General features: G+C 39.5%; 1 protein-coding gene across 1 annotated transcript; it reads left to right on the top strand.

The window, feature by feature from the left end:
* Positions 1-1,560: 1,560 nt before the first annotated feature.
* On the top strand, positions 1,561-23,316 carry LOC117297836 (E3 ubiquitin-protein ligase HECTD3-like). The gene is made up of 18 exons (XM_033780992.1): positions 1,561-1,941; positions 2,526-2,701; positions 3,322-3,550; positions 4,665-4,783; positions 5,521-5,634; positions 6,687-6,769; positions 10,718-10,820; positions 11,283-11,504; positions 12,380-12,485; positions 13,998-14,115; positions 14,816-14,919; positions 16,303-16,425; positions 17,139-17,228; positions 17,441-17,647; positions 18,966-19,170; positions 20,067-20,160; positions 21,438-21,506; positions 23,113-23,316. The coding sequence occupies exons 1-18, from the start codon at positions 1,561-1,563 to the stop codon at positions 23,195-23,197; spliced, it is 2,628 nt and encodes an 875-aa protein (XP_033636883.1). The 3' UTR covers positions 23,198-23,316.
* Positions 23,317-23,430: the final 114 nt, after the last annotated feature.

Below are 23,430 nucleotides of genomic sequence, written 5' to 3'. Positions count from 1 at the left end.
GCGACTACGGCTACAGGCTACGGCTAGCTGCGTCATCATGCATTGAAGTATAGGACATCCTTAGCAACATCATTAGCAACAGCTGTAGCCATAAGCTGTAGCCGCCAATTCAGTTACCTCCAAAGTTTGGCCTTTGAAAAGAATAAAGCTTCTAAACAGATATGTTGAATATACTAGCTGAGAGTTATGAAGTGTTATTTTGTACAGGGTTGTTCTTTGAATCAATTGAATTTGAAAATGGTGTTTGGATATTTCTGTCACTTTTTTTTTTAAGGTTGCAGAAACTGTTTTTGTTCATCTTTAGATTTTCAATCAAATCAGAATGAATAGTGTGCATGGCTTGTTTGGAAGTTAAACAAACAAAAAACACACAAACAACGTAAATAGCTAAAGGAACAAATGGGAGGGGCTAATCCTGATACGGCTATTGAAGGTGAAAGAGGCCACTCTTTCACCGTTAAAAGAACCAGGAAAATCTGTATTTACTCCATGAGGGGTGGGGTTCAGTGATATTAAATAATGGTATGAAACAAATTAATTGTCAGGGTTCATGGATTAGGCCAACTCTGTAAAAAGAAATTATGAACGAGAAGTTTATTGTCACTTTTGTGTTTTAGTTTTCAGTTCACTTGGGAGTGGGGAATGATTTGGACGATTGGTAGAATTAGTTAATTTTAATTAGATCCAGCGATCTTATATTCATGGCTTCACAAAATTAAATAAATTATTTTGAAACTTAAAGTAATAATGTGTGCAATTTGTGCTTCCTGTTTGTTGATGCATACAACCCTCTGTCCCATTTGCCTGTTTTCTTTTGGTGGCGTGTCATGGCCGAGCGGTTAAGAGCACCGGATTCAAGCTCTGGTGTTTGACCAGCAGAGTGTGGGTTCGAATCCCGGTCGTGACACTTGCTACATAAAATTGGGGAGGTAGTGCTTTCTGCTCTACCGGCCAGGCTTCGAATTGATGATACCCAAGCCTACATCCGTCTGGACTGTTTCAGCCCTTGGAGTAGGTGGCAAAGGGCTCTGGACAAAAATAATTGTAGCCCACACCTTGAAGTGGCCTTTAGGCCTCGTGTGTCTGGCGACTTGCATTAATGGGTATAAAAAAGTATAATAAACTTGACAGGTGAGCGTCAAGTAGGGAGTGCTTAAGTCATTAAATCATTATTTATTTGGTAAAGTCTTCCTAACTGAAGAAGTTTGTACCTTTTTTTTTGTAGTCTGAAATATTTTAGAGATAAATACTTTGGAGACTCCTAAACACTTTTAGAAATTTAAAAGATAATCGTTACAGGCTGATGGGTAAGTAGCTAGAGTTTATATCTCAAGTTCAAGACAATCTTGGATTGAAAATAATACTTTATGTCATATTTTTGACCAACAAAGGGGTGTGTGGTGGGGGGCGGGGCGGGTGTGGGTATTTAAAAAGTCAGACGCACGATGGTCGTTGGTGGCGCTATTAATCAATGTTGTTAAAGTCTGGTAACGCTATCCGATTTACGTAATAAATTAACAACTCATTTCATGGTACCTGTCTAATATGATTATTGCAAAAATGGGTTCCGCCGAAGTGGACGGAAAACCACTTGATACGAGAGCAATTCTAGCCAGAATTCGTTGTCTTCAGGAAAGTATAGAATGTTTTCGAATCTCGACAACGCTTCCCAAGTCACTGTGCTACGTCACAGGAGAAATTGAATACAAAATCCACCCCACTTTTGCCGGACGGGCAAGCCCAAGAAGCCGGACGACCAACGGGGCTGGTAGCCGAAGAACACCGAGAACAACGCGCGTGAAGCTCGGTGTGTATGCCGTGCCCAGCAAGGATTGCCCGGCGGAGCAACAGTGTCATGTCTACTGCGGTAAAGACACGAGAATTGTCGCTAGTGGAGAAGAAATGTGCAATAGTTTTGGCAGCTGGATAAGACTGACGACGGTAAACTCTTTGTTTACTAAATTTATTTTAATTTGTCATAATTGTTGCACCATTATTTATAATCATGATTAAAGTTAAATAAGTTAGTAAATAAGTTTAAATAACAAATAAAAAACATTCAATTCAAGTCAGTCACAAAGCTAGGGCCTTCACAGATTCATTCTTTGTATCAACTGTTAAACTCTGGAACTCACTCTCCTCAGCTGCTGTGAACAGCGCAACACTAGCTGAATTCAACTTCAAGAGACATAGTTATATAGTAACTATAGTATATGCCTATTATATTATAATTAAGTAATACCCACCACCAGTACAATAGTCTATTTCCACACGCAGTGCGCAAATTAGCGTTGATGTATCTGGCAGGATATTTTGCTGACTAAACCAATGGAGATGGAGATGAAAGTTAATAAAAGATTGATGACACAAGCTCAGCTTAAAAGTTCAACAATAGACTATCATAAACTACCTAAGGCAAATTGCATCTAAAACGAAAATGGCTTTGCCCTCTCAAAAAAATAAATAAATCAAGGACCGTATTAAAAACCATCTTCCCTTTGAATTGATTTTATTTTTTTATATAGAGTTGCTTGGAGAAACTGAATGCATTTTCGGGGAGTGATATACGTACCGGCTGGCTTCTCATCTATGAAAGCAAAGCTAACCAAGATGATCCGCCTCCCCTTGTTCCAATCACTGAAGAAGAAATGAGTGAACGGAGAGAAATGCTGTTTGGAAAACAAGAGAAGGTTATCACAAAGTAAGAATCTATCCCATCACTTCTCTGGTTTCATGCAGCTGCAAAAATCGAAGCTCTTTGACTTTAGAAGAAAGACAAATTGTTTCCAACAGTGTAATTGTTAGGCAAAGATATCGGATCAAAAAGCTTTTGCACTGTTTGTCTACCCGCAATGCATTGCCAAATCTTTTAAATGTAATAATTAGGCCTAAGTTCTGTTAACCCTTAAAGGCCCGGTCACACAGGCCTCGATAACGAGGAAAAAAACGAGAACGTTTACAATGCACGCCCTCAATTGGTTGAATAATCGTGCGCATATTCTGTGCGAAGAAATTCAACCAACTGAAAGCGTTCTCTTTGCGTTGTTATCGATATCGTTTTGATAATGGCTGCTGTGTGACCGGGCCTTTACACTGATTTTAAGCACTGCTGTATACTCGGAATACGTACGTAATACACCAGATCTGATGGTGGACTGTACTTTTACGGAAGAAGAAGAACTTTCCACAGTTCTGTGAAAAAATTCCACATGCAAATCAATCGGATGGGATTCGAACCCACAACCTCTACATTGGTAGCGCAGATGCCTTACCACTGAGCTGACCCAAAATTTCAAATCCTGATTGCCTTTCCCTCGACAGTTGGCTAGCAGTAGTAGAGGAGACACACATGTTAAAGTTGGGCTCGATGAGGAAAATCTCGCCCTCAGATGACGCTGCGGTGAAAACCCTCCAAACTGTCCCTCAGAATTGGAGTCTTGAATGTGATGAGGAGTTAGCGAGGTTTCTCTTTGAGAAGACGGACCAGGTCAATGAACTTTTGGGAAGCAACAAGCAGTATATCAACTCTGTCGTGGTGTCGTCTACTGCTGTAAGTTGTAATAGACATTGGAACTTTACTTGATATGTGGTTGAATCTAATTGATGGAAATTTGCATCGGGGATAAAGAATATTATTTGTGGTTTTACATATATATACACCGATGTCTGTAAGCACTGTCAGACTGTATAGGCCTACTCAGTACTCTCCCGGAGTCCTGTGAACAAAAATCACCGGCATATTACTCGGGTGGGATTAAGACCCGCAACCTTTGCAATTCTAGAGCAGTGTCTTACAAACTTAATGGGTAAGAGACCAAAACTAATATGGGTGAATCTTAATCAACATGTACAATCTTGGGCGGTCTAATTGGCGTAGTGTAAGCTTGGGCGATATCGATTTATTTTATTCACGATATACCGCCGACACTATATCGCGATATTCGATATAATCGCGATTAATGAAATTTGACATCATCAGTCTTCAAACTCAAAGTGAAAGTTGTAGAAGAGACAGTCATAGCATAAGAGAGGTGTTCTAATGACCTATTCTTCTGGTTTTACTCCAAACCCATGGGGTGCAAGATGTCTAAGCTAGCAAATACATTGCGATATTTAATCGATATCACGATTTATCGCGATATATCGCGATATATCGCGATATATCGATATTTCGATTAAAACCAAATCCATCCGATATCAAAATCGTTTCCAAATTAATATCGCGGTATTCGATAATGTCGTGATATCGCCCAAGCTTAGCGTAGTGGACCATACCTTGCCCTCCACCTGCAGGACCCCGCTTCAAATCACGCCGGGGGGGGCACCAAATGGATTGGCTTTTCAGTTCTTACCTGACTGTGTGGGTTTCCCCTTGAATAAATCCTCTGGGGTTTCCTCCCACATCTAAAACTGAAACTTTCTTTCCTTGTCTTCTCTTCATTGTGTTCTTGACCAGTACAGTGATCAAGTTTCGCTTTTTTGAGAGTACCTTCGCTTCACAACCAGAATAAAATAAATGAAATCGACCATCGCAGAACAGTTCACAAACTTTTATGATTCACATCCTTTTCACCAGTTCATTTGTGTGTTATATTGTCTGAAACTATTGTTAGATGTACATTTCCTTTTTAATTGTCACGTATTTCTTCCGTCAATTTATTCAGGCTGATGATGAAGATGCAAACTGCTTGACTGACGGAGATGAAAACACATACTGGACCAGCGACGGAACTCATGGACAACACTGGATCAGAATCAATATGAAGAAAGGAACTATCATCACGTAAGTCTTCAGTTAAGATAGATGTCGGGTGGCCTGGTTGGCGAGAGTGGTATCTTTCCTCGCCTTCCGCCCTTTCGACCCAGGTTTAAACCCTGCTGAGGGCATTACACGGATTGGGTCTTCAGTTAAAGGAACAAGTTGCCTTGGATCGGTCGAGTTGGTTTTTCGAAAAGTGTTTGTAACCATTTCTTATAAAATGCATATGATTAGAAAGATATTTTAAAAGTAGGATATAATGATCCCCGTCGACTAACACGGTCGGCCATTTATGAATACCATAAATGGCGGACCTTGTTAGTTTGCAAAGTAAAAGGAAAACCACGCAATTTCGAGGCAAATATGTGTGGATCATTGTATTCTACTTTTACAACATTTTTCTAACCATATGCATTTTATAACAAACGGTTACAAACGCTTTTCAAAGACCAACCTTGAACGATCCAAGGCAACGTGTTCCTTGAAGTTGGTGTAGTGGTTAATTTTCTTCGCCTTCCACCTCTAAGACCCTGGTTCGATTCTTTCCGACGGCACTATGTGAATTGGGTTTTCAATCAGGTTTGCGTAGTGGTATCTTTTGTGAAAGCTCAATAACCAGTGCACTAAAGTAAAGCGCAATGATACGTTAATGTACACAGTGCTATACAAGAACTATTTAATTATTATTACTATTACATTTTTTTACCACCATAGTATCAGCGTTTGACCTTTGACTTACTATTTTGTTTTTCCCCCACCAGTAAGTTGTCTGTCACTGTGGATTCCCAGGATGATAATTACATGCCAGACCACATCATCGTCATGGGAGGAACGATAGACAACCTCAAGAAACTCAAAGATATCAATGTTGACGTGTATGTACTTGTTGTTTGTTACCCCAGATTGAGTTTTGTTTTCTTTAGGCCAAAAAAGAAAACATGTTTAGCGTCCTGCCTTTTTAAAGACAATTGGCAGGGATACTTTCAAAATTATCGCTTTCCGTCTGAGATTGTTCAATTGTACAACTTTTGTTTTGTAAAAAAAAAAAAAAGTAGCGAGTGGGGCTACTAAACATGTTTATTTAACATTTATTTGGCCTTATTTGTTTATGAGTCAAACTCGATGTCCCAAGTTTAAACGTTAAACTTAGGTGTGATCCTTGGCAACACGGCAGCTGCATGTTACAGTGTATGACTTCTCTCTGGTACCCCCCCCCCCTGAACAAAGACATTGACAAAATAGTGAGACTGCCAACATAGGGCTACATATAGCTTATTTGGTAGAGCCCCAAGACTTTAAACCAGAGATTGTTGGTTCAAATCTTGACCGAGTCAATTTTTCTTTGTTTTCAATCCCAAACTAACATAATATTTGTTTGTGATTCGGAAAAAAAAAAACATTAAGCTCATAACCCTTGATTTATCAACAATCTAGATGAACTTAATTACATAATTTTAGAGTCAATTAAAAAAGGGGGTTGTTGTGAAATTATTTCTTATAAATGTTGACAAGGAACAATCTTGTAAGCCACTCAAAAGTTGGGTTCACTGATCTGTCCCGCTCCCATGAGCGTGATGAGAGGAAAACCCATAACAGTGCAACTACTTCATTTACGTAGGATTTGAAACTTTGCATAGTGGAAATACGATATCAAAAGGTTTGTGGTAACACCATGTAATGACTATTTCTAATGAGTTCTCCAGAAGACGATCAGAGCAGACTGATCGAAACGTCGTGTTGAACGTCGTGTTGAAACCAACGTTTTTTTTCAGAAACGCCCCAACTCATTAGAGATAGTCATTACATGGTGTTACCGCAAACCTTTCTATACCTCATTTACGAGTACATACAAAAGTTCTTTTCCAAATCAATCTTACGTTATCTATTAAACTTTCGAAAATTCGTTTCATGAACCCATTTTTTGTAGTGAGTTTTCTGGTGACATTTGCCTGCTGGAACAAATGAGTCAACACTATCCAGTCATTGAAATCAGGATTAAGTCTTGTCATGGTAAGCTTCAAAAACACTCATGCATATTCATTTTTTTTTTTAATAAGGGAATAAAAGGGTAGCGACGAGGTCTTCAACGTACATTTAAAGCCGGCAGGGTCGGCGGCTGTGTGATAAAGCCCTTTATCGCACGGCAACGACCCTGCAAGGTTTTAAACGGACATTGAAGAACGAGAACTCTCATTTATAAAAAACGAATACAGTTATATCCACTTTAACAATGGAAAATTCATATTTTTTTCCCCAAAACTTTGTGAAGAATCTGTTTGAGGCGCTTGGGTTGTGTGTACGCGCGCGGGCTTAGATTACGCGCTGATAGCTATGATTTGCGCGTTCTGCGTGATAATCTTGCTCGCCCGACACGCGTTAGCCAGCTCAGTGTGCATAAACAGAGCTCCAGTGTGCATTAACAAAAGGTTTATGCACACCCACGTGACGCGCTCTCCACCAATAGTAGTAGAGAAACTGTCTGGGGTATTTATGAAGATAACATTCATCATCTTGTTTGCATTTTTTGAAAAAAGTTTGACGTATCTTGGTACAATGACAGTGATTTGATTTGTCATTTAACTTATTTCAGAACGGTATCAAATGCCACTGGTATCAAACATGGTACATCACTAACGACGTTAAAATCTAATTTGCATTTGGCAAATAACTCAAGTTTGATGCTCCCCATTTACAATGTCAGTGATTCTGGTTGTTCCTATTCTTAGACTGGTTTCGACTGTAGAACTCGTGCTATCAAAACCACTTTTGTATATTCAGATAGTATTTCATTAATATTTGTGATTTTATTTGCATTGAAAATGTTTTGGGGTTATATATTGACGCGGGATTAAAGTGGGATTCTCATATTGACCAGTTATGTAAAATAATTTCTAGAAATATTGGGGTGATTAATAAGATCAAATTTCTTGTACCAGCAAAAGTACTAGATTCTCTTTATAACACATTAATCGGATCGTGTCTTAATTATGGTATACTGGCATGGGGAGGTAGTTCAATCAACAAACTAAACAGAATTCTCCTCCTACAGAAACGGGCTTTACGTACCATTAATTTTGCTGATTTTCGTTCACATACAAGTCCCTACTTTACTAAACATAAGACTCTTAAAGTCAAAGACATTTATTATCACCAACTTGGGTCCCTCGTGTATCAGTCTACCCGTAATACTTTACCATCCTCAATTAATAGTACCGTAATTTTCGGATTATAAACCGCGCGGAGTATAAACCGCACTTCCTCAAAATATACAAAAAAATATTTAATGTCGGCGTATATGCCGCGCGGAGTATAAACCGCGACCAAAAAAAAAAAAACATGAAAACAAACTAACCTCGAAAACACGGAAGTGAAGTACGCAAACCTGCCGCGTTACGGGTGATTTTTTTATTTCACACTTTCAGTCCTGAATTATCCTTTGTTTCCATCAACAACCCTTTTCCAGAATTTGAATTTATATTTTGATGATCGGTTGTGTTGACCATGTTTTGTGAACTTCTTTGGCAACAAATCTCCGTGAATCAAAGATCGGTCGACAACGCACACCTAGAAATAGTTGAACTTTGCCCTGCATCGCATCGCCCTCTGTTGACAAAAGTTGTTCACGTTTGATTAGACTTGGCCACAATCCGCGAAGTGTGGGTCAGACGTTCAGGCTATGTGTTGTACAATAGGGAGCCGATCCGTCCGAAGTCTAGCCAAGATTTTATGAATGGAACTACCACCGGCCAATCATCAAACGGCCAATCACAGCATGCGCACAAAGGGGCCGTGCTTGTTTGCGGTCCTCTTTGTGGCGATGTGCAGTGACGGACGGGTGGCACATCAGTCAGTCTTGTATAGTTGCCACAATGCGCGAGTTGCGTCGTAATTAAAGTTGAAATGTATTTAAGTTTACACTATTGATCGTAATTGAAAAGATCTATTATAGGATAGCAATCTTTTTGCAATCTTTTTTGCATGAGGAGCTAGCCGCTCTGTTTTGCAGCGACAGCGAAGACAGCGACTTTGAGGGTTTCAATTTGTAAGAAACCAGATAGATCAAGACATCCAACAAAACCAACAGTTCTTTTCAGAGCTACCACTACTTCCAAAAAGAGATAACCGTGCAAAGTGAAATAATAAAATATTTTAAAAAAAAAGTGGATTACCTGGCCCCTGAACAAAGAAAAATCCCCTTATTTAATAAACACAACCCCTGTTGAATCCCGATAAATTATAAAGTTACAAAAAAATACCTTTGATTAATAAACCAAATCCGTTCGAAGCCATTTATTAAAAAACAAAAAGAGAGAACCTAAAAATATTAATAGTAATAGTATAAGCGGTATAGCATGCCCGATTATTCTGGCATCCATTTAAATCCCCAATTCATTACAATTAATAAAAACCCTTTATTTAAAACCCAACAAGATTTAGCATTAAAAGAACCCTTTATTTAAAATCACGCCCAATATTGTGAGACCAGTAATAAATAAGAAACTCTGCCCTTCAGAGAGTTTACACAAGTGCCGCTACATGTTCAAGGTTAATGGACTCAACAATGAGGGCGGTTTGAACACGTTTTGTTTGATCCCAGGCGCTGCATAGTTCTTTGTGTACGTTCATTCACCATTCTGATGTTGTGGTTGAGCTGAAGAAACCGCTGGCTGTCACGAGTGTAGCCTGGAAGTCCGACGTCAGTATGTAGAGATCGTAAGATAAATAGACAGGGGACCAGTCTATTTCGCTCTCACACGAGTGCATCCTGAATGTCTGACGTCAGTATGTAGAGATCGTAAGATAAATAGACAGGGGACCAGTCTATTTCGCTCTCACACGAGTGCAGCCTGAATGTCTGACGTCAGCATATATATATTGCTAGGATAAATAGACGGGGACCAGTCTAGTCTGAGTTTCGCTGAGCGAGGGCGCGGACGGCGGTTGATTAACGTTTTACAAAGGAAACACGGAATACAAATGGGGTGGGATTTTCAACAGGACTTTGTCATCACACAGGCATGTTTTGCAGGTTTTTGTTCTCGTTTCTTAAAAAAAATAATATTTGGAATGTTTTACATACGATCTTTCTTTTTAAAAATGCCGTTTTTTCTCTTAAATATTTATACGTCGGCCTACAAGCCGCCCGGAGAATAAACCGCAGGGGTTCAAAAAAATGTCAAAATCAACATATAAACCGCGGTTTATAATCCGAAAATTACGGTATATTTACACACAATCATGAGATTCACTCACACTTTACTCGTCAAGCCTCCAACCTTCATATACCATATACCCGTACTTCTCTTGCTTATAAAACAGTTAAACTTGAGGGACCCAAGCTCTGGAACTCGCTCAACTCTCAACTTAAAGCCTCAAAAAGTCTTTCTGTATTTAAGCGTAAATTTAAGTGTACTTTGTTGAATTCATATTGTTGATAGATAATGTCTTTCCTACATTGTAAATCTAAGTGTACTTTTCAATGAATTCATATTGTCAGTAGATGTTGCCTTTCTTACTTTGCTGACCCGTCTTTGTTTGTCTTTGTTTGTTTTGTCCATTGTTCGTTGTTACAGGTAACTACTTTCATTGTTAGCAGCTTGTGCATTGAGCCTTTTTGAGTACACCTGTCCTTTCCGGGACATGTTTCCTACCTGGAGGGGTATCTTCTTCTACAATACATCAATTTAAATAATTATCGGCTCAATGCACAAGCTTGCTCAGGGAACCATACCCTTACAAGCCTTGCTTCTGTATGGGTCCCCCACAGTTTCACGAATGTCAATGCTTATTATTCATTTAATTAATCTTATCAAACAACTATTTATTTGTTTATTTCCAACTAATACATTGTATATGATTTGATACTGATTGTGATTTTGAAACTGTGGAAATAAACTGATTGATTGATTGAGTCCAATTATGATGGCAGTCACGTTTTTGTCTTCTATCTTAACTCAGATGATGGTATTGACTGTAGAATCCATGCTATTAAACTGGTTGCCAACATGGAACGTCATCTTGGGATCAGTAAGGACGTCTTCTCTGAAACGGAGCTTGTCAGGTAAGAACTTATTTAAAAAAAAATCATTTTCACTATTTCTTTTTAGACTGTAGTGCTGTCCCAAAATCCAGACAAATTTCCGTTTTTTGTTGTTTCATGACCAGCTCACAGGCCTGGATTAAGCCAAGGCTTGTAAAAGACAGCCTAGACAGACAAACTCCTAACATGGAGACAAGACAAACAGGTTACAAGAAAACATTTCCAAAAAAGACCCAGACTCGGTTGCTATGAGAGAAATAAGAAAGCAAATGGCACATAACTTAATGAACATGAACGTAGGAGCTGGAATGACTATAAACGAGAGCTTGTCCACATAACGGTAGAGAAGAAATCTTTTGTAAGAATACTTGAAGTGTCCCCTAGATGGCAATTTGCTAGTTTAATCATGAATAGAAACGAAGAGTGTTGCTGGAGTAACAGGGTGGCGAGTATTAAATTCTCATCACTCTCTTCTTGTCTCAGGTACCCAAGACTGGAGCTGGTAGATAAGGAGCATCTATACCGTCGAGCCTTGGTCCTTCAGCGATTTATCACTCTCTTAGACGGAGTGATCCATTTCATAGTTCCTGCTTGGGAGTATACGCTGGGGTCGTTTTCATCCCTGGAGGTCGTCCGACAGCTTCTGCCTCTCTCTAAGAAGAGGAACGCAATCATTCGACACTTTCTGAAGGCTTCTGAAACCAGGTAATTACACTATTACTGCATCACTTATTTTAAATAGAGTGATGGCCGAGTCAGCGGAGTTTGGGTTCAAATCCCCCTCCATATGTCCACTAAGACAACTACCATCTTGTTCATTCTACTCGTCAAAACAAACTTGAGGGGAGGAGCAGCCATGTTCATCAGTGACTCTCTTAAATATCATACAAGAGAAGATCTCGTGACTTCCTGTTCTGATTATGAATCCATCTTCGTTGAGATTGAGCGTGATCATGCAAGTAATATCATTGTTGGAATTGTTTACAGAGCTCCTAATACCTGTATTGCCAATTTCAATAATTGATTTGATGTATGTCTTAGTGTGAATTTTTTTTTTAAATCCCCTCAGGACAGTTACAAGTGTTCTTGAGAGAGACACTTTAACCATAATTTGTTTTTCTCCTGAAGACTAGCGTATACTACTGGCTCTTTTCTGAGCCAACACTCCCTCAACCGCCCCCTCCTCCAATAAAAAAACACAAAACAAAACGTAATTTTTACATGGTTGTACCCGCAAGTTGACTTTTATTTACAGTTTATTAATTAAGTTCCTCTCCTAACCCAGGTGTGGAAATGGAGACCTGCAAGGGCTGAGACGTTATTATTTTGGATGAACACCTGAGCTCTAATATTTGCAGCTTTGGGCTGTATGCTCCCCAGGGAGTTGAGCAAGTTTTGAACTAGTACAACTATGCCCGATAAACAGGGACAACTTTGTTAAGCGCACTTTTCTCGCTTCTGTAGCGCACTTTATAAGAGCTTAGTATTATTAGTAACGCTTGATTGCAAGAGAGACTCTTGCTAAGGTTGAAACGTCAGACCACTAACTAATTGATTGCATTGTTTGATTTGCTCCGCAGTCAACCTCAGCAGATTCCTAAGCTGTACATCAACAGAAGGAGTGCGTCTGAACACCGAGGCAATCCATCTCAAGATCCTTCCTGTAAGAATGCTGTCTTCACGCAGGTCAGTCTCTCCTTTAGTATCGGATAACTATGTCATTTGGAGGAAGATTTTGCGTGTTGTGGCTCAGCAGTTCAGTACAACTGTTGTTTCTGATCAGCAGAGTGTGGGTTTGAGTACTTTTTCCTAACAAAAAACACAATGTCCACAGATTTACATTAAACTTATACAGTTTGAAGATTATGATAGTAGAATGCTTCCCCTGAAATTTTAATTACTGAGGTGCTGTAGTTTTTGATTAAAACAAATAATTTTCGTCTCAGTTTTAGCATGTTAACACGTATTAACCAGTTATGCTATGGTTTGGTATAATATCATAACTGGTTAATAGGATTTTACATGCTAAAAGATTTTGTGAATTGTTTTTCTCAAAAACTACACAACCTCAGTTAGTAATATGTGAAGGGAAGCTTTCCACTATCATTTATCTGTAAGTTTAATGTAAATCTGTGGACATTTTGAAAAAGTACCCAATTTCCTAAAGCAAGACACTTAATCATTATTGCTGCATCCTTCGGATGGAATATAAAGCCATAGGTCCTGTGGTTTGTGTATTGCAAATAAAAGAACCCAGTTGCACTTATCGCTAAGAGAAGGGGTTCACCCCGGTGTTCCTGGCTGTGGCTGCGAATGCCTCACAGCACCCTGTAAATCCTTATAAGGTGCTGCATAAACCAGTCTCATAATGTGAGACTTTCCAACGCTAGGTGGCAGCAGACTTGCTGGGTTAATTTCCATTGTTTACGTAGTTCTGAACATGCGCATAATTCTGAGAACAATTGATTTACCTGGTAAGTCTGCTGCCACCTATTGTCCCAGAAAGTCTCCTATTAAATTTTTTTGTTTTAAATTGTCTTTGCATGTTTTGTGTTAGCTCAAGTGCCTTGAGTACCTTATTGCTATATAAACTATTGTATTTTATATAACACGCAAGCAGATCCTTGCCATTTGATTGGAGGATTGTCCGTCACGTGTTAGCAAATAAAAGTACTGTTGCACGCTACCTCACTCAGTGTGCATTTTTCGTTCCGTCCGAAAAGTACTATTGCACGCTGAGCAAAAAACATCACTGCGTGCTCGTGTCTTTGGTAACGCAGCAGGGTTACTACAAGGCACATACTAGCATTCGGCAACTGCGTGTCTCAAAATAGCTGTACAGAACACACATTGTCAAACAAGCCGACCCAAAAGAACAGGTGTAACTTCACAATTAGAAATTCTAGGCCTACGCTTTGTTTATTTTGAAAGTTGTATCCTCCAATCAAAATGACAAAGATCTACTTGGATGTTATATAAAACAAATAATGAACAATGAAAGATGAAATGTTCCATTCAACTCGGCTCCGCCTCGATGAATAGTTGAATTCCATCTTTCAACTCACGAACATACATGTATACGCACCATTGCACTTATAAACATTTATTATTTGTATAATATTTTTATCTACTCACACCTGTTTCATTATTCTACTATGTCTACAATACGAAATATGTCTTTCCTCTATTCATTTCTAGATCTACGAAGGTTTAAAACCTAAGGATCGTAGCGAGAAGTCTCTGGACTTCAGATGGCCTGATAGCTACGATCAATGGTGGGAGTGCAAGTTCCTGTCTGAAGGCATCATTGATCAAGGTGAGATTATTAAAGAGCCCATAAAACTTTGACTACAGCTGTATTGGATTGGGCAGCTACAGCTACGACGACGTGATGCTAAGAACCCTCTAAACTTCAATGAAAAATGTATCTCCAGCAATGGTATATTACCAAAACTTGTTAATAAGTTTTACGTGCTAAAATAATTTTCGTCTCACTGACACGAGCATTATTTTTGTGACTTGTTTTACTCATTTCTCAAAAACTATAGCACCTCAGCTAGAAGTATGTTAAGCAGAGCTTTTTACCATCGTCGTTATCGGGAGTGTCGTGGCCGAGCGGTTAAGAGCACCAAATTCAAACTCTGGTGGTTTCTGATCAGCAGAGTGTGGGTTCGATTCCCCAGCCGTGACACTTGTGTCCTTAAGCAAGACACATAACCAATGCTTCGTCCTTCGGATGTTCCTGGCTGGATTGGCAGCATATTGCACCACAGCACCTTGTAAACCATTACATGGAGCTTAAGGACTAGGTCTTATATCTCAAACATCGTCCCACGCCCTGCAGTAATAATACCTGGCGCTTTGAATCCTTTGGCAAAAGGCGCGTTATAAATACGGTTATTATTATTATTATTATTATTATCTTCAAGCCTAGTGAGTTTAATGTAAATCTGAGGACATTGTGTTTTGTGCGATACAAAAACTGACTAAAGCCTTTTTGTGTGCCTTGGTTTCAGGAGGAGGTTTCCGAGATAGTTTGGCTGATATTGCTGAGGAACTCTGCCCAGTAGGAGGAGAGCATCCAGTCCCTCTACCGTTCTTCATTCGAACACTCAATCAGGTAATACGCAGAGCTTATTCCTCTTAGTTGTGGCGGTTCGTGGTCGAGGGGATAAGAGCACCATACATCAAGAAAAAGTAGTCCACATTGTGTCCAAACCTGTAGCGATGCACAGAGTCTGTCAACCCTCCTAAATTGTACCCTTTTGGATATTCTGGGTTTAGAACATAGAGTTATATGTAAGAACTAGAGGGCGCACTGGTGATGCTTCTTGCACAAACGCGACGGGACCGCAACGAGACACGCACGCCATTCTGCACGCGCGTTGAATATGAAGAATACGTTGGAGTTTGTGTTTACTGACGCTGACGTGATGCTGTTTTGTCAAATTACACAATGGCTGCACAAACACACGCTAAGCAATGCCTGTTTGTTCAACTTAGAAAATGGCCGCCTTGCGCGCATACGGGTCGTGTGTATAGGCCAGTGCGCCCTCTAGTTCTTATATATAACTCTATGGTTTAGAATAACTGAAGGGAGTGACCCAGCTACTTTCAGGAATGTTCACATTCGTCCAATCTCATCCCTTATTATAGGGTGCGTTCGTTTGGCTTCCCTGGGTCATCCCCGGTCTGCCCCGGTGCGTTCGAATAGCTTTTGACGTCATTCCAGGGGCTCACCCAGGTCAGCCCCCAGTGCCCTGCTTGTGGAGTGGGTCACTTGGGGGCTGGCCCCAGGTAAACGACGTCACTACGAGAGCGGTCGTTCGTTTGGCTCTTGTCAGGAGCTCACCCGAGTCAGCACCGCGGGGTATACCCAGGGAAGCTAAACGAACGCACCCATAGTATCTAGCCCACAAGCACAACAAGGATCTGAACCCACTCTCTAAATGTTTGTTAAAGATTCTATTCCTATTTTAAGATTGGATTGATAGGCTTTCGAGTCACAGTGGTTAGGTTCACTTTTATTAATCCTGGCCATCTTAGAATGGGCTTGTCCTGTCTGTTTTTATAATTGTCTTGCTTGATTGCCAGTGCTCTGTCTCATTCAATCATTGGTTCTAGATGTCATAAGTTTACATTCGTTGTTTCTTATACTGTTATATTTCTTTAGTACGGTAATATTGTATCTTGTACTGTTTGTTGAAATCTTGGCCGAATAAATAATAATAATAATAATAATAAGACTAGGTCATTCAAATTTAAGTTCAGTAAATTTAAGTTCAGTAAATTCGGCCAAGAATCACTCAGACTTTGAATTTCTCTCTTGAGAGCACTTCTTAGAGGAATTTGTTAATTTGTATTGGATCTTTGCAAATGGCACCACCAGCAAAAGCACAGGGCACCACGGCAGTTGCTATTAGTGCCCCAGGTTATTTCAAGGCACTGGTATTGTATTATCATTCTTATAATAAAATGGGCTTTTTTTGTTTGTACTTAACAGCAATTAGACAACTCTAATGTTTATCGAGATATGTACGTGCCAAACCCTTCCTGTAAGCTGTTTGCTAAGTATGAATGGATAGGAATGCTGATGGGAGCTTGTCTACGTAGCAAGGAGCATCTGGTAAGTGAGTTAAAATAACATAATGTAAAGTTTATATGTAGTTAATCAAATTAATGATTCGGGTTTGAACATAGACAAATTTACAAAAGCGGGATTTGAACAAACAACCTGCAGATTGACGTGTCGTTGCTCTACTAACTGAGCTTTGTCGAAAGTCTCCCTCTTTTGTCAATATTTTTTTTATTGGGTGTCCTGGCCGAGCGGTTAAGAGAACAGAATTCAAGCTCTGCTGATTGTGTTCAGCAGTTGTGGGTTCGAATCCCGGTCGTGACACTTGTGTCCCTGAGCAAGACACTTAACCATTATTGCTTCTCTCCCCCCATGGGTAAATGAGGACCTGTAAGGGCAGAGATGGTTCTTGTGATTGATTTAGCCGAGTAGCGCATTTGTTGCACGAGGCTGTATACTCCCCAGGGAGCTGAGATGGTTTAAGGAGTGAATTAAGGCCCAGTGACCAGGGGTAATAATTTGAAGTGCTTTGAGACATCCGTTCGGGAGTGAAAAAGGGCTATATAACCCTCAAAATATTATTATATTTGAGGTGCCAGATTGGCCTGATACACTAACTTGTGCAAAGATAAAACACTGTGTCCACGTGCCGGAGAATTGTGAAAATAGAGCATTTTTGAATCAGAAGTTGGTGTAGAGACTGCAAAAGTACAAAAATTTGATACAATGTACGTCAGTAATGTGTTGAGTTTTGTTGCTTTCAGGTGTTGGCTTTGCCCTCGTTTATCTGGAAGATACTTGCTGGAGAGAGAGTGACGTGGACCAGGGACTTTAAGACGGTTGATGAAGCAGCTGTAAGTTCTTTAATAAATGCAGGAATGACAAATTTCAGGTTTTGTTGTAAATTCTGTATCTTTCTGAGAATATTTGGTTTTCATCTGATCATCTGTCATTGTCTGTGAATGATAGACCAACTTCAATTTCAATTTACAAAATGAATAAATAATTGATTATTATTTATATTAAACTGACAATTGTTGATTGATTGATTTTTTTTTTTCTCCAGGTGAAGTTGTTGGAATCGTTCCAAAAGATGGACAAAGAGACATTTGAGACAAATTTTGCCAGTGAGATGACCTTTACAACGGTGTTGAGTGACCAGTCAGAGGTCATGTTGACCAGTCGAGGGTCGGAGGCCGCAGTTGCCTATGAGGACAGAATGGAATGGTGTCGGCTTGTTCAGTCCGTCAGGATGAATGAAAACAAAGACCAGGTGAAGATCAACCGTTTTAATATTTGGTGTAATTTTGTGTTTGCATCTGTGAGTGGGAACTTACCCGGGGAGCGTCTCAAAGGTCTGCATATTCGAGGCACAAAAGAATTTTTTTTTTGTCTAAGATCTTGGTACTGAGTTTCTATTGTTTAGCATTGGTGTGGTGTGATATTCTTATCAGTACCCCAGACATGCCAGATAAAAAGAACTCCGAACCGAACAGTCAAAATTCCACACACTGCTAGAATGAGTACATTGCTATACTTTGTTCACAGTTTTGGTACTGCATGTAGTTAAACTTCCACCCTTTTGATTTGTTGTTGCTTAAATAATTGTTACTATACACATTTTGTTTTTTAAAGCTGTTTTCTTAAAGGGAAAGTACACGTTTGGTAGCTACTCAAAACAAATATTACCTTAAAAACTGACTTGGTAACGAGCATTGAAGAGCTTTTGATAATGTAAAACATTGTGGGAAACGACTCCCTCTGAAGTATCGTAGTTTTTGAGAAAGAGGTAATTTCTCACTAACACAATAAATGACTTCTAGCTAGAATTCTTTTATTCTAATCTGAAAGCACACAAATTCATCCAACAAGGGTGGTTTTTTTTTCTTCATCATTTTCTCGCAACTCCGATGACCAATTGAGCTCAAATTTTCACAGGCTTGTTGTTTTATGCTTTTACACCAAGTGAGGACACTGGTCTTTGACAATTACCAAACGTGTACCTTCCCTTTAAACCTTTGTAAACTTGTAAACCTCCCTCCTTTGTATTTTGATTCCTTTCTATTGCATAAATGTTGGTGTCCATATGTATTCAGTTATATTTGGTTATTTGTAAAAGTTTTATAACCTTTTACCTCTAAGCTCGACTAATTATATACATGTACATGTATATAGTATTTCTGTTTCATCTTTTTATGTATGCCAGTGGCTGAGGATCTTGGCGTAGGGTGATGTGCTGGCAACCTCTCTCCTCTGGCATTTGTCTTTTAAATTACTTTAGTTATTTTAATATCAGTATTTAATTGTTAAAAATTATGCTGTTATGCAGTTATCTTTTTGCCGTTTTGCCTTTTGTTTTTGTTTTAATATTTGTTTTTCTTCTTCTTGTGTTTTTTTTAATTGTGTTCTCTGTATTACAATGTATGTATTGCTTTTTACCTTATTGTATTTTTTTGTAAGTTAAGAGCGAGGCCTAGCATAAGTCGTATATGAATACCTTTTTTTAATATTATTTATAACTTGAAATTTGGCATATTCTGTGATTTATATTTATTGTTAATAAACTATTACTGAACCGAATTGAACTACAGGTAGATGCAATGCGACGCGGACTTCTGCGCGTCGTCCCTCAAGCGGTCCTTGACCTTTTGACCTGGCAAGAGTTGGAGAAGAAAGTGTGCGGGGATCCGGAGATCAGTGTAGAAGCCCTCCGCAAGACATCCTTCTTTGAAGATCTTGAAAAGACGGATACAAGGGTGAAATACCTCTGGGAAGCGCTGACGAACTTCACCAATGGTAAGCGGGCATCTCTGCCACTTCATTTTGGGTGAAGGGACATTGCAAAGTTTTGGGATATATTTCTTTCATGTGTGATAGAAACAGGGGTAAAAGTCACTGGTGACAAAATTGTTATGAAAGTGGGATCCAGGGCCCACTTTCATAGAGCCGCTTAAAGGCGCTGTACACGTTTGGTAATTGTCAAAGACCAGTGTTCTCACTTGGTGTATCCCATCAAAAACATACAATATCAAGTCTGTGAACATTTGGGATCAATCGGTCCTCAAAGTTGCGAGAAAATTATGAAAGAAAAACACCCTTGTTGGACGAATTTGTGTGCTTTCAGATATGAATCAAAGACTTCTAGCTAGAAGTCTTTTATTTTTTTAGTGAGAAATTACCTCTTTCTCAAAAACTATGTTACTTCAGAGGGAGTTGTTTCCCCACAATGTTTTATACTATCAACATCTCTCCAATGCTTGTTACCAAGTCAGTTTTACAGTTAATATTTGTTTTGAGTAATTACCAACCGTGTACCTTCCCTTTAAACCACAGCAACAAACACGGCTAAGAAACAAAAACAAACAGGACACCAGTGACGACTCGTACACATGGAAAAAAAATTTGCATTCTGCTTTTTCTTTTTCCACTAGTTCTGCTTTAAAAGCGGCTCAATGACATCAGGACCTGACCTTAGGAGGTAGAATGAAGTTATAGCATTTCCTACCCGTGGAGTTATATATTCATGAAAGAGGATGATTTCTTTATATCTGAAGAAAAGTATAGCATTTTCACCAGGTAGACTTTGAAAAGCCTTAAATCTGAAATTACTTAAGAACTGTCCCATCTGGAATATTTCAATACTAAATGCTGGTTCTGTCTTTGCATTTTTTTTATTTATTTTTTTTTAACAGAGGATCGAAGTCGTTTCTTGCGATTTGTGACGGGGAGACGTCGTCTTCCAACGCCATTGTACATCTGTCCTGGGAGGAGCTACTCCAGCGACAAGTAAGTCATAAACTCTGCAAATCCATGTGTCTTTCATGCGCTGTGCGTTATGCGTGGTGCGCAATCCTTTTAAATGAAACCGCAAACCAAGCACAATGAAATAAACTTTTAAGGATACCGCCATAATACAGCTACATAGAATTGAGTGCATCATGCCTGGAATTTCATCGTTGAACATGTTGAAAGAACAAGGTCAAATCTTAAAGACAATGGGAGACTTTTGATGGGCACCAAGGCAAAGACCAGGGGCATAAGAGGCCGTGACCTGCATTTCATTCCAGGCCTGGTGCTGTGATGAACACATGTATTTTGGCTTGTCGTTGGTCCAGTTTTGTTTTGCTTTTGTTCTTGTGTTGCCCTCCCTTTGGTTAGGCGATCTGTTCTTTGTATAGTGCCTGATAGATGCTTTGTATTATTATCAATGTTGTTATTATTATGTATTTCCACATTAGCTAGCAGGCCATGTTGCATATATGGCTACAAGTTTAGTAAAGTGAGTATTTACAGCTCCAGTTACGTCTTTATCAGCCATTTAAATCCGATCTTAAATAAGGGAATAAAAGGGTAGCAACGAGTGGAAAAGTTTCCGTATGGCGCCACCACTTTTTCATTCGAAATAAAATAATATAGTATCTAATTAACCTGATTAATATATGGTGCATGAAAAAGTGGTGGCGCCATACGGAAAGTTATCCCAACGAGTTCTTACATGGCCGTTTAAAGTCGGCAGGGTCGAGTTGCCGTGTGATAAAGGCCCGAGCCGAAGGAGAGGGCCTTTAGCGCACGGCAACGACCCTACAAGGTTTTAAACGGACGTTTAAGTAAGAGTCACTACTCTTTTATTACCATTCATAAATGCCCTTTTGTACAATTACAGACACTTGACAGTTGAAAATTCGAGGTTTGAAATATTTTTTTCGAAAACTTTGTGAAGAGTCTGGTGCGTGTTTGGTTGTGTGTATGTGCGCGCGCTTAGAAATAGATTACGCGAGCGCGCTTAGAAGTAGGTTACGCGTTGTTACTAGTAGTTACATGTATGAGTTGCGTTCCGCATGATAATCTTGCGCGCCTGACACGCAGAAGCCAGCCGGTTTTAAACACTGGTTATTATCAACCGTTTAAACACCCCAACGTGATGCGCTCTCCACCAATAGGAGTAGAGAAACTGTCTGGGATATTTATGAATGGTCATTTTGTCCATCACTGAACCAATAGGACAGCCTAAAATAACAGGGGTGTTTAAGAATATTGTTTTTCGGTATATGTTTACTTTTCAGTGATATGACTGATTCACTACCCGAATCATCCACATGTTCCAACACGCTGTTCTTGCCAAACTACTCCAGGTAAAACACTTCTATAAAGATGTATTTCAATTTGACTTCATTTCATTTATTTATTTCACAGATAAAACATCACAATTGCATCATCAAAATATCATAACATACAAAAGAGATAAAAACAGTAAGAGACAGTAAGAGTAAATTTTAAAAATCTTCTGTTTTGGATATTTCCATATTGTGCACTCAAAGTAGGATTTGAAACTTTGCATAGTGGAAGTACGAGGTTCGCAGTAAAACCATGTGAAAATCTTTTTTTGAGTGATTTTTTTTCTGAAAAGAACTGTTGGTTTGCTCTGATCATCTCCTGAAGAGTTAAAGGCAGTGGACACTTATTGGTTGGTAATTACTCAAAATAATTATTAGCATAAAACCTTTCTTGGTGATGAGTAATGGGGAGAGGTTGATGGTATAAAACAGTTTGAGAAACAGCTCCCTCTGAAGTGCCGTAGTTTTCGAGAAAGAAGTAATTTTCCACGTATTTGATTTCAAGACCTCGGATTTTAAACTTGAGGTCTCGAAATCAAGCATCTAAATGCACACAACTTCGTGAAATTGTTTTTTTTTTCTTTCATTGTTACCTTGCAAGTTTGATGACCAATTGAGCTCAAATTTTCACAGGTTTGTTAATTTATGCATATGTTGAGATACACCAACTGTGAAGGCTACAATCCCGGCCAAATCTCGTTGGGCCCCCCTGCCCCCTTTCAATGTTGGTTCCATTTGCCGACTGTCTTCCGAATTCAGTCAACATTGAGCGGGGGGCCGGGGGCGGGCAAATGTTTTTAATGTGAATGTGAATGGGAAGTGCACAGGGAACTGTTGTTTCAGGAAAGGGTGGCCCAAGCATTTTGGCCGGGATTGTCTGAGTGATTTTTGGAAAAATTTTTCATGCAAAGAACGCTTTGAAAAGATAATGAATGTCCAAACAAAGTGAATGTCTAATTTTAACAGTGATTATTTTATGGGGGTAGTGGTGTTTTGTTTTTTGGCGGGGTGGGGTGGGGGGGGGGTGGGGCGGGTGAGGGACTGGCAGAGAGTGTTTATTGCTGGGTCAATGGGGGTAGTGGTGTTTTGGGTTGGGTTTTTTACAGGGAACTGTTGTTTCAGGAAAGGGTGGCCCAAGCATTTTGGCCGGGATTGTCTGAGTGATTTTTGGAAATTTGTTTACATGCAAAGAACGCTTTGAAAAGATAATGAATGTCCAAACAAAGTGAATGTCTAATTTTAACAGTGATTATTTTATGGGGGTAGTGGTGTTTTGTTTTTTGGCGGGGTGGGGTGGGGGGGGGGGTGGGGCGGGTGAGGGACTGGCAGAGAGTGTTTATTGCTGGGTCAATGGGGGTAGTGGTGTTTTGGGTTGGTTTTTTTTACAGGGAACTGTTGTTTCAGGAAAGGGTGGCCCAAGCATTTTGGCCGGGATTGTAGTCTTTGACAATTACCAATAGTGTCCACTGCCTTTAAGTTGTCAGTTCTTTTCAGATTCAAGACTACTCAAAAGAGATTTTCACATTGTGCTACCACAAACCTCAACTAATTCTGCATTCTATTAGATCCTGTCAATGAAGTAAGATAAGCTTAAACAAAGATGAAAATTTTACGTTTCTTTCAGTGCCAAAGTTGCAGAGGAGAAGTTGCGATACGCAGCCTACAACTGTGTCGCTATTGACACAGACATGAGCCCCTGGGATGAATGAGCAATCTACATTTATCGTAAGCTTTAAAAAAGTTCATTCTATAGACGATGTGACCTATGTTTACATTCAAAACGGCCCTCTGTTGAAAAATAACACTGTATACGTCGTGTTTCGCCGGGAAAAAAGACACGTAGTCATGGCAAGATTGCATACACTTTCTAGCTGGCTGCCAAAACACAAAAGGTTTTGCCTGGCGGTATGCGCGCGAATCATGTTATGGTTTTCGTGTGACG

This window comes from Asterias rubens, chromosome 12 (assembly GCF_902459465.1).
Source record: "Asterias rubens chromosome 12, eAstRub1.3, whole genome shotgun sequence".
NCBI classification, from domain to species: Eukaryota; Metazoa; Echinodermata; class Asteroidea; order Forcipulatida; family Asteriidae; genus Asterias; species Asterias rubens.
This window is presented reverse-complemented; position numbering and strand designations above follow the sequence as displayed.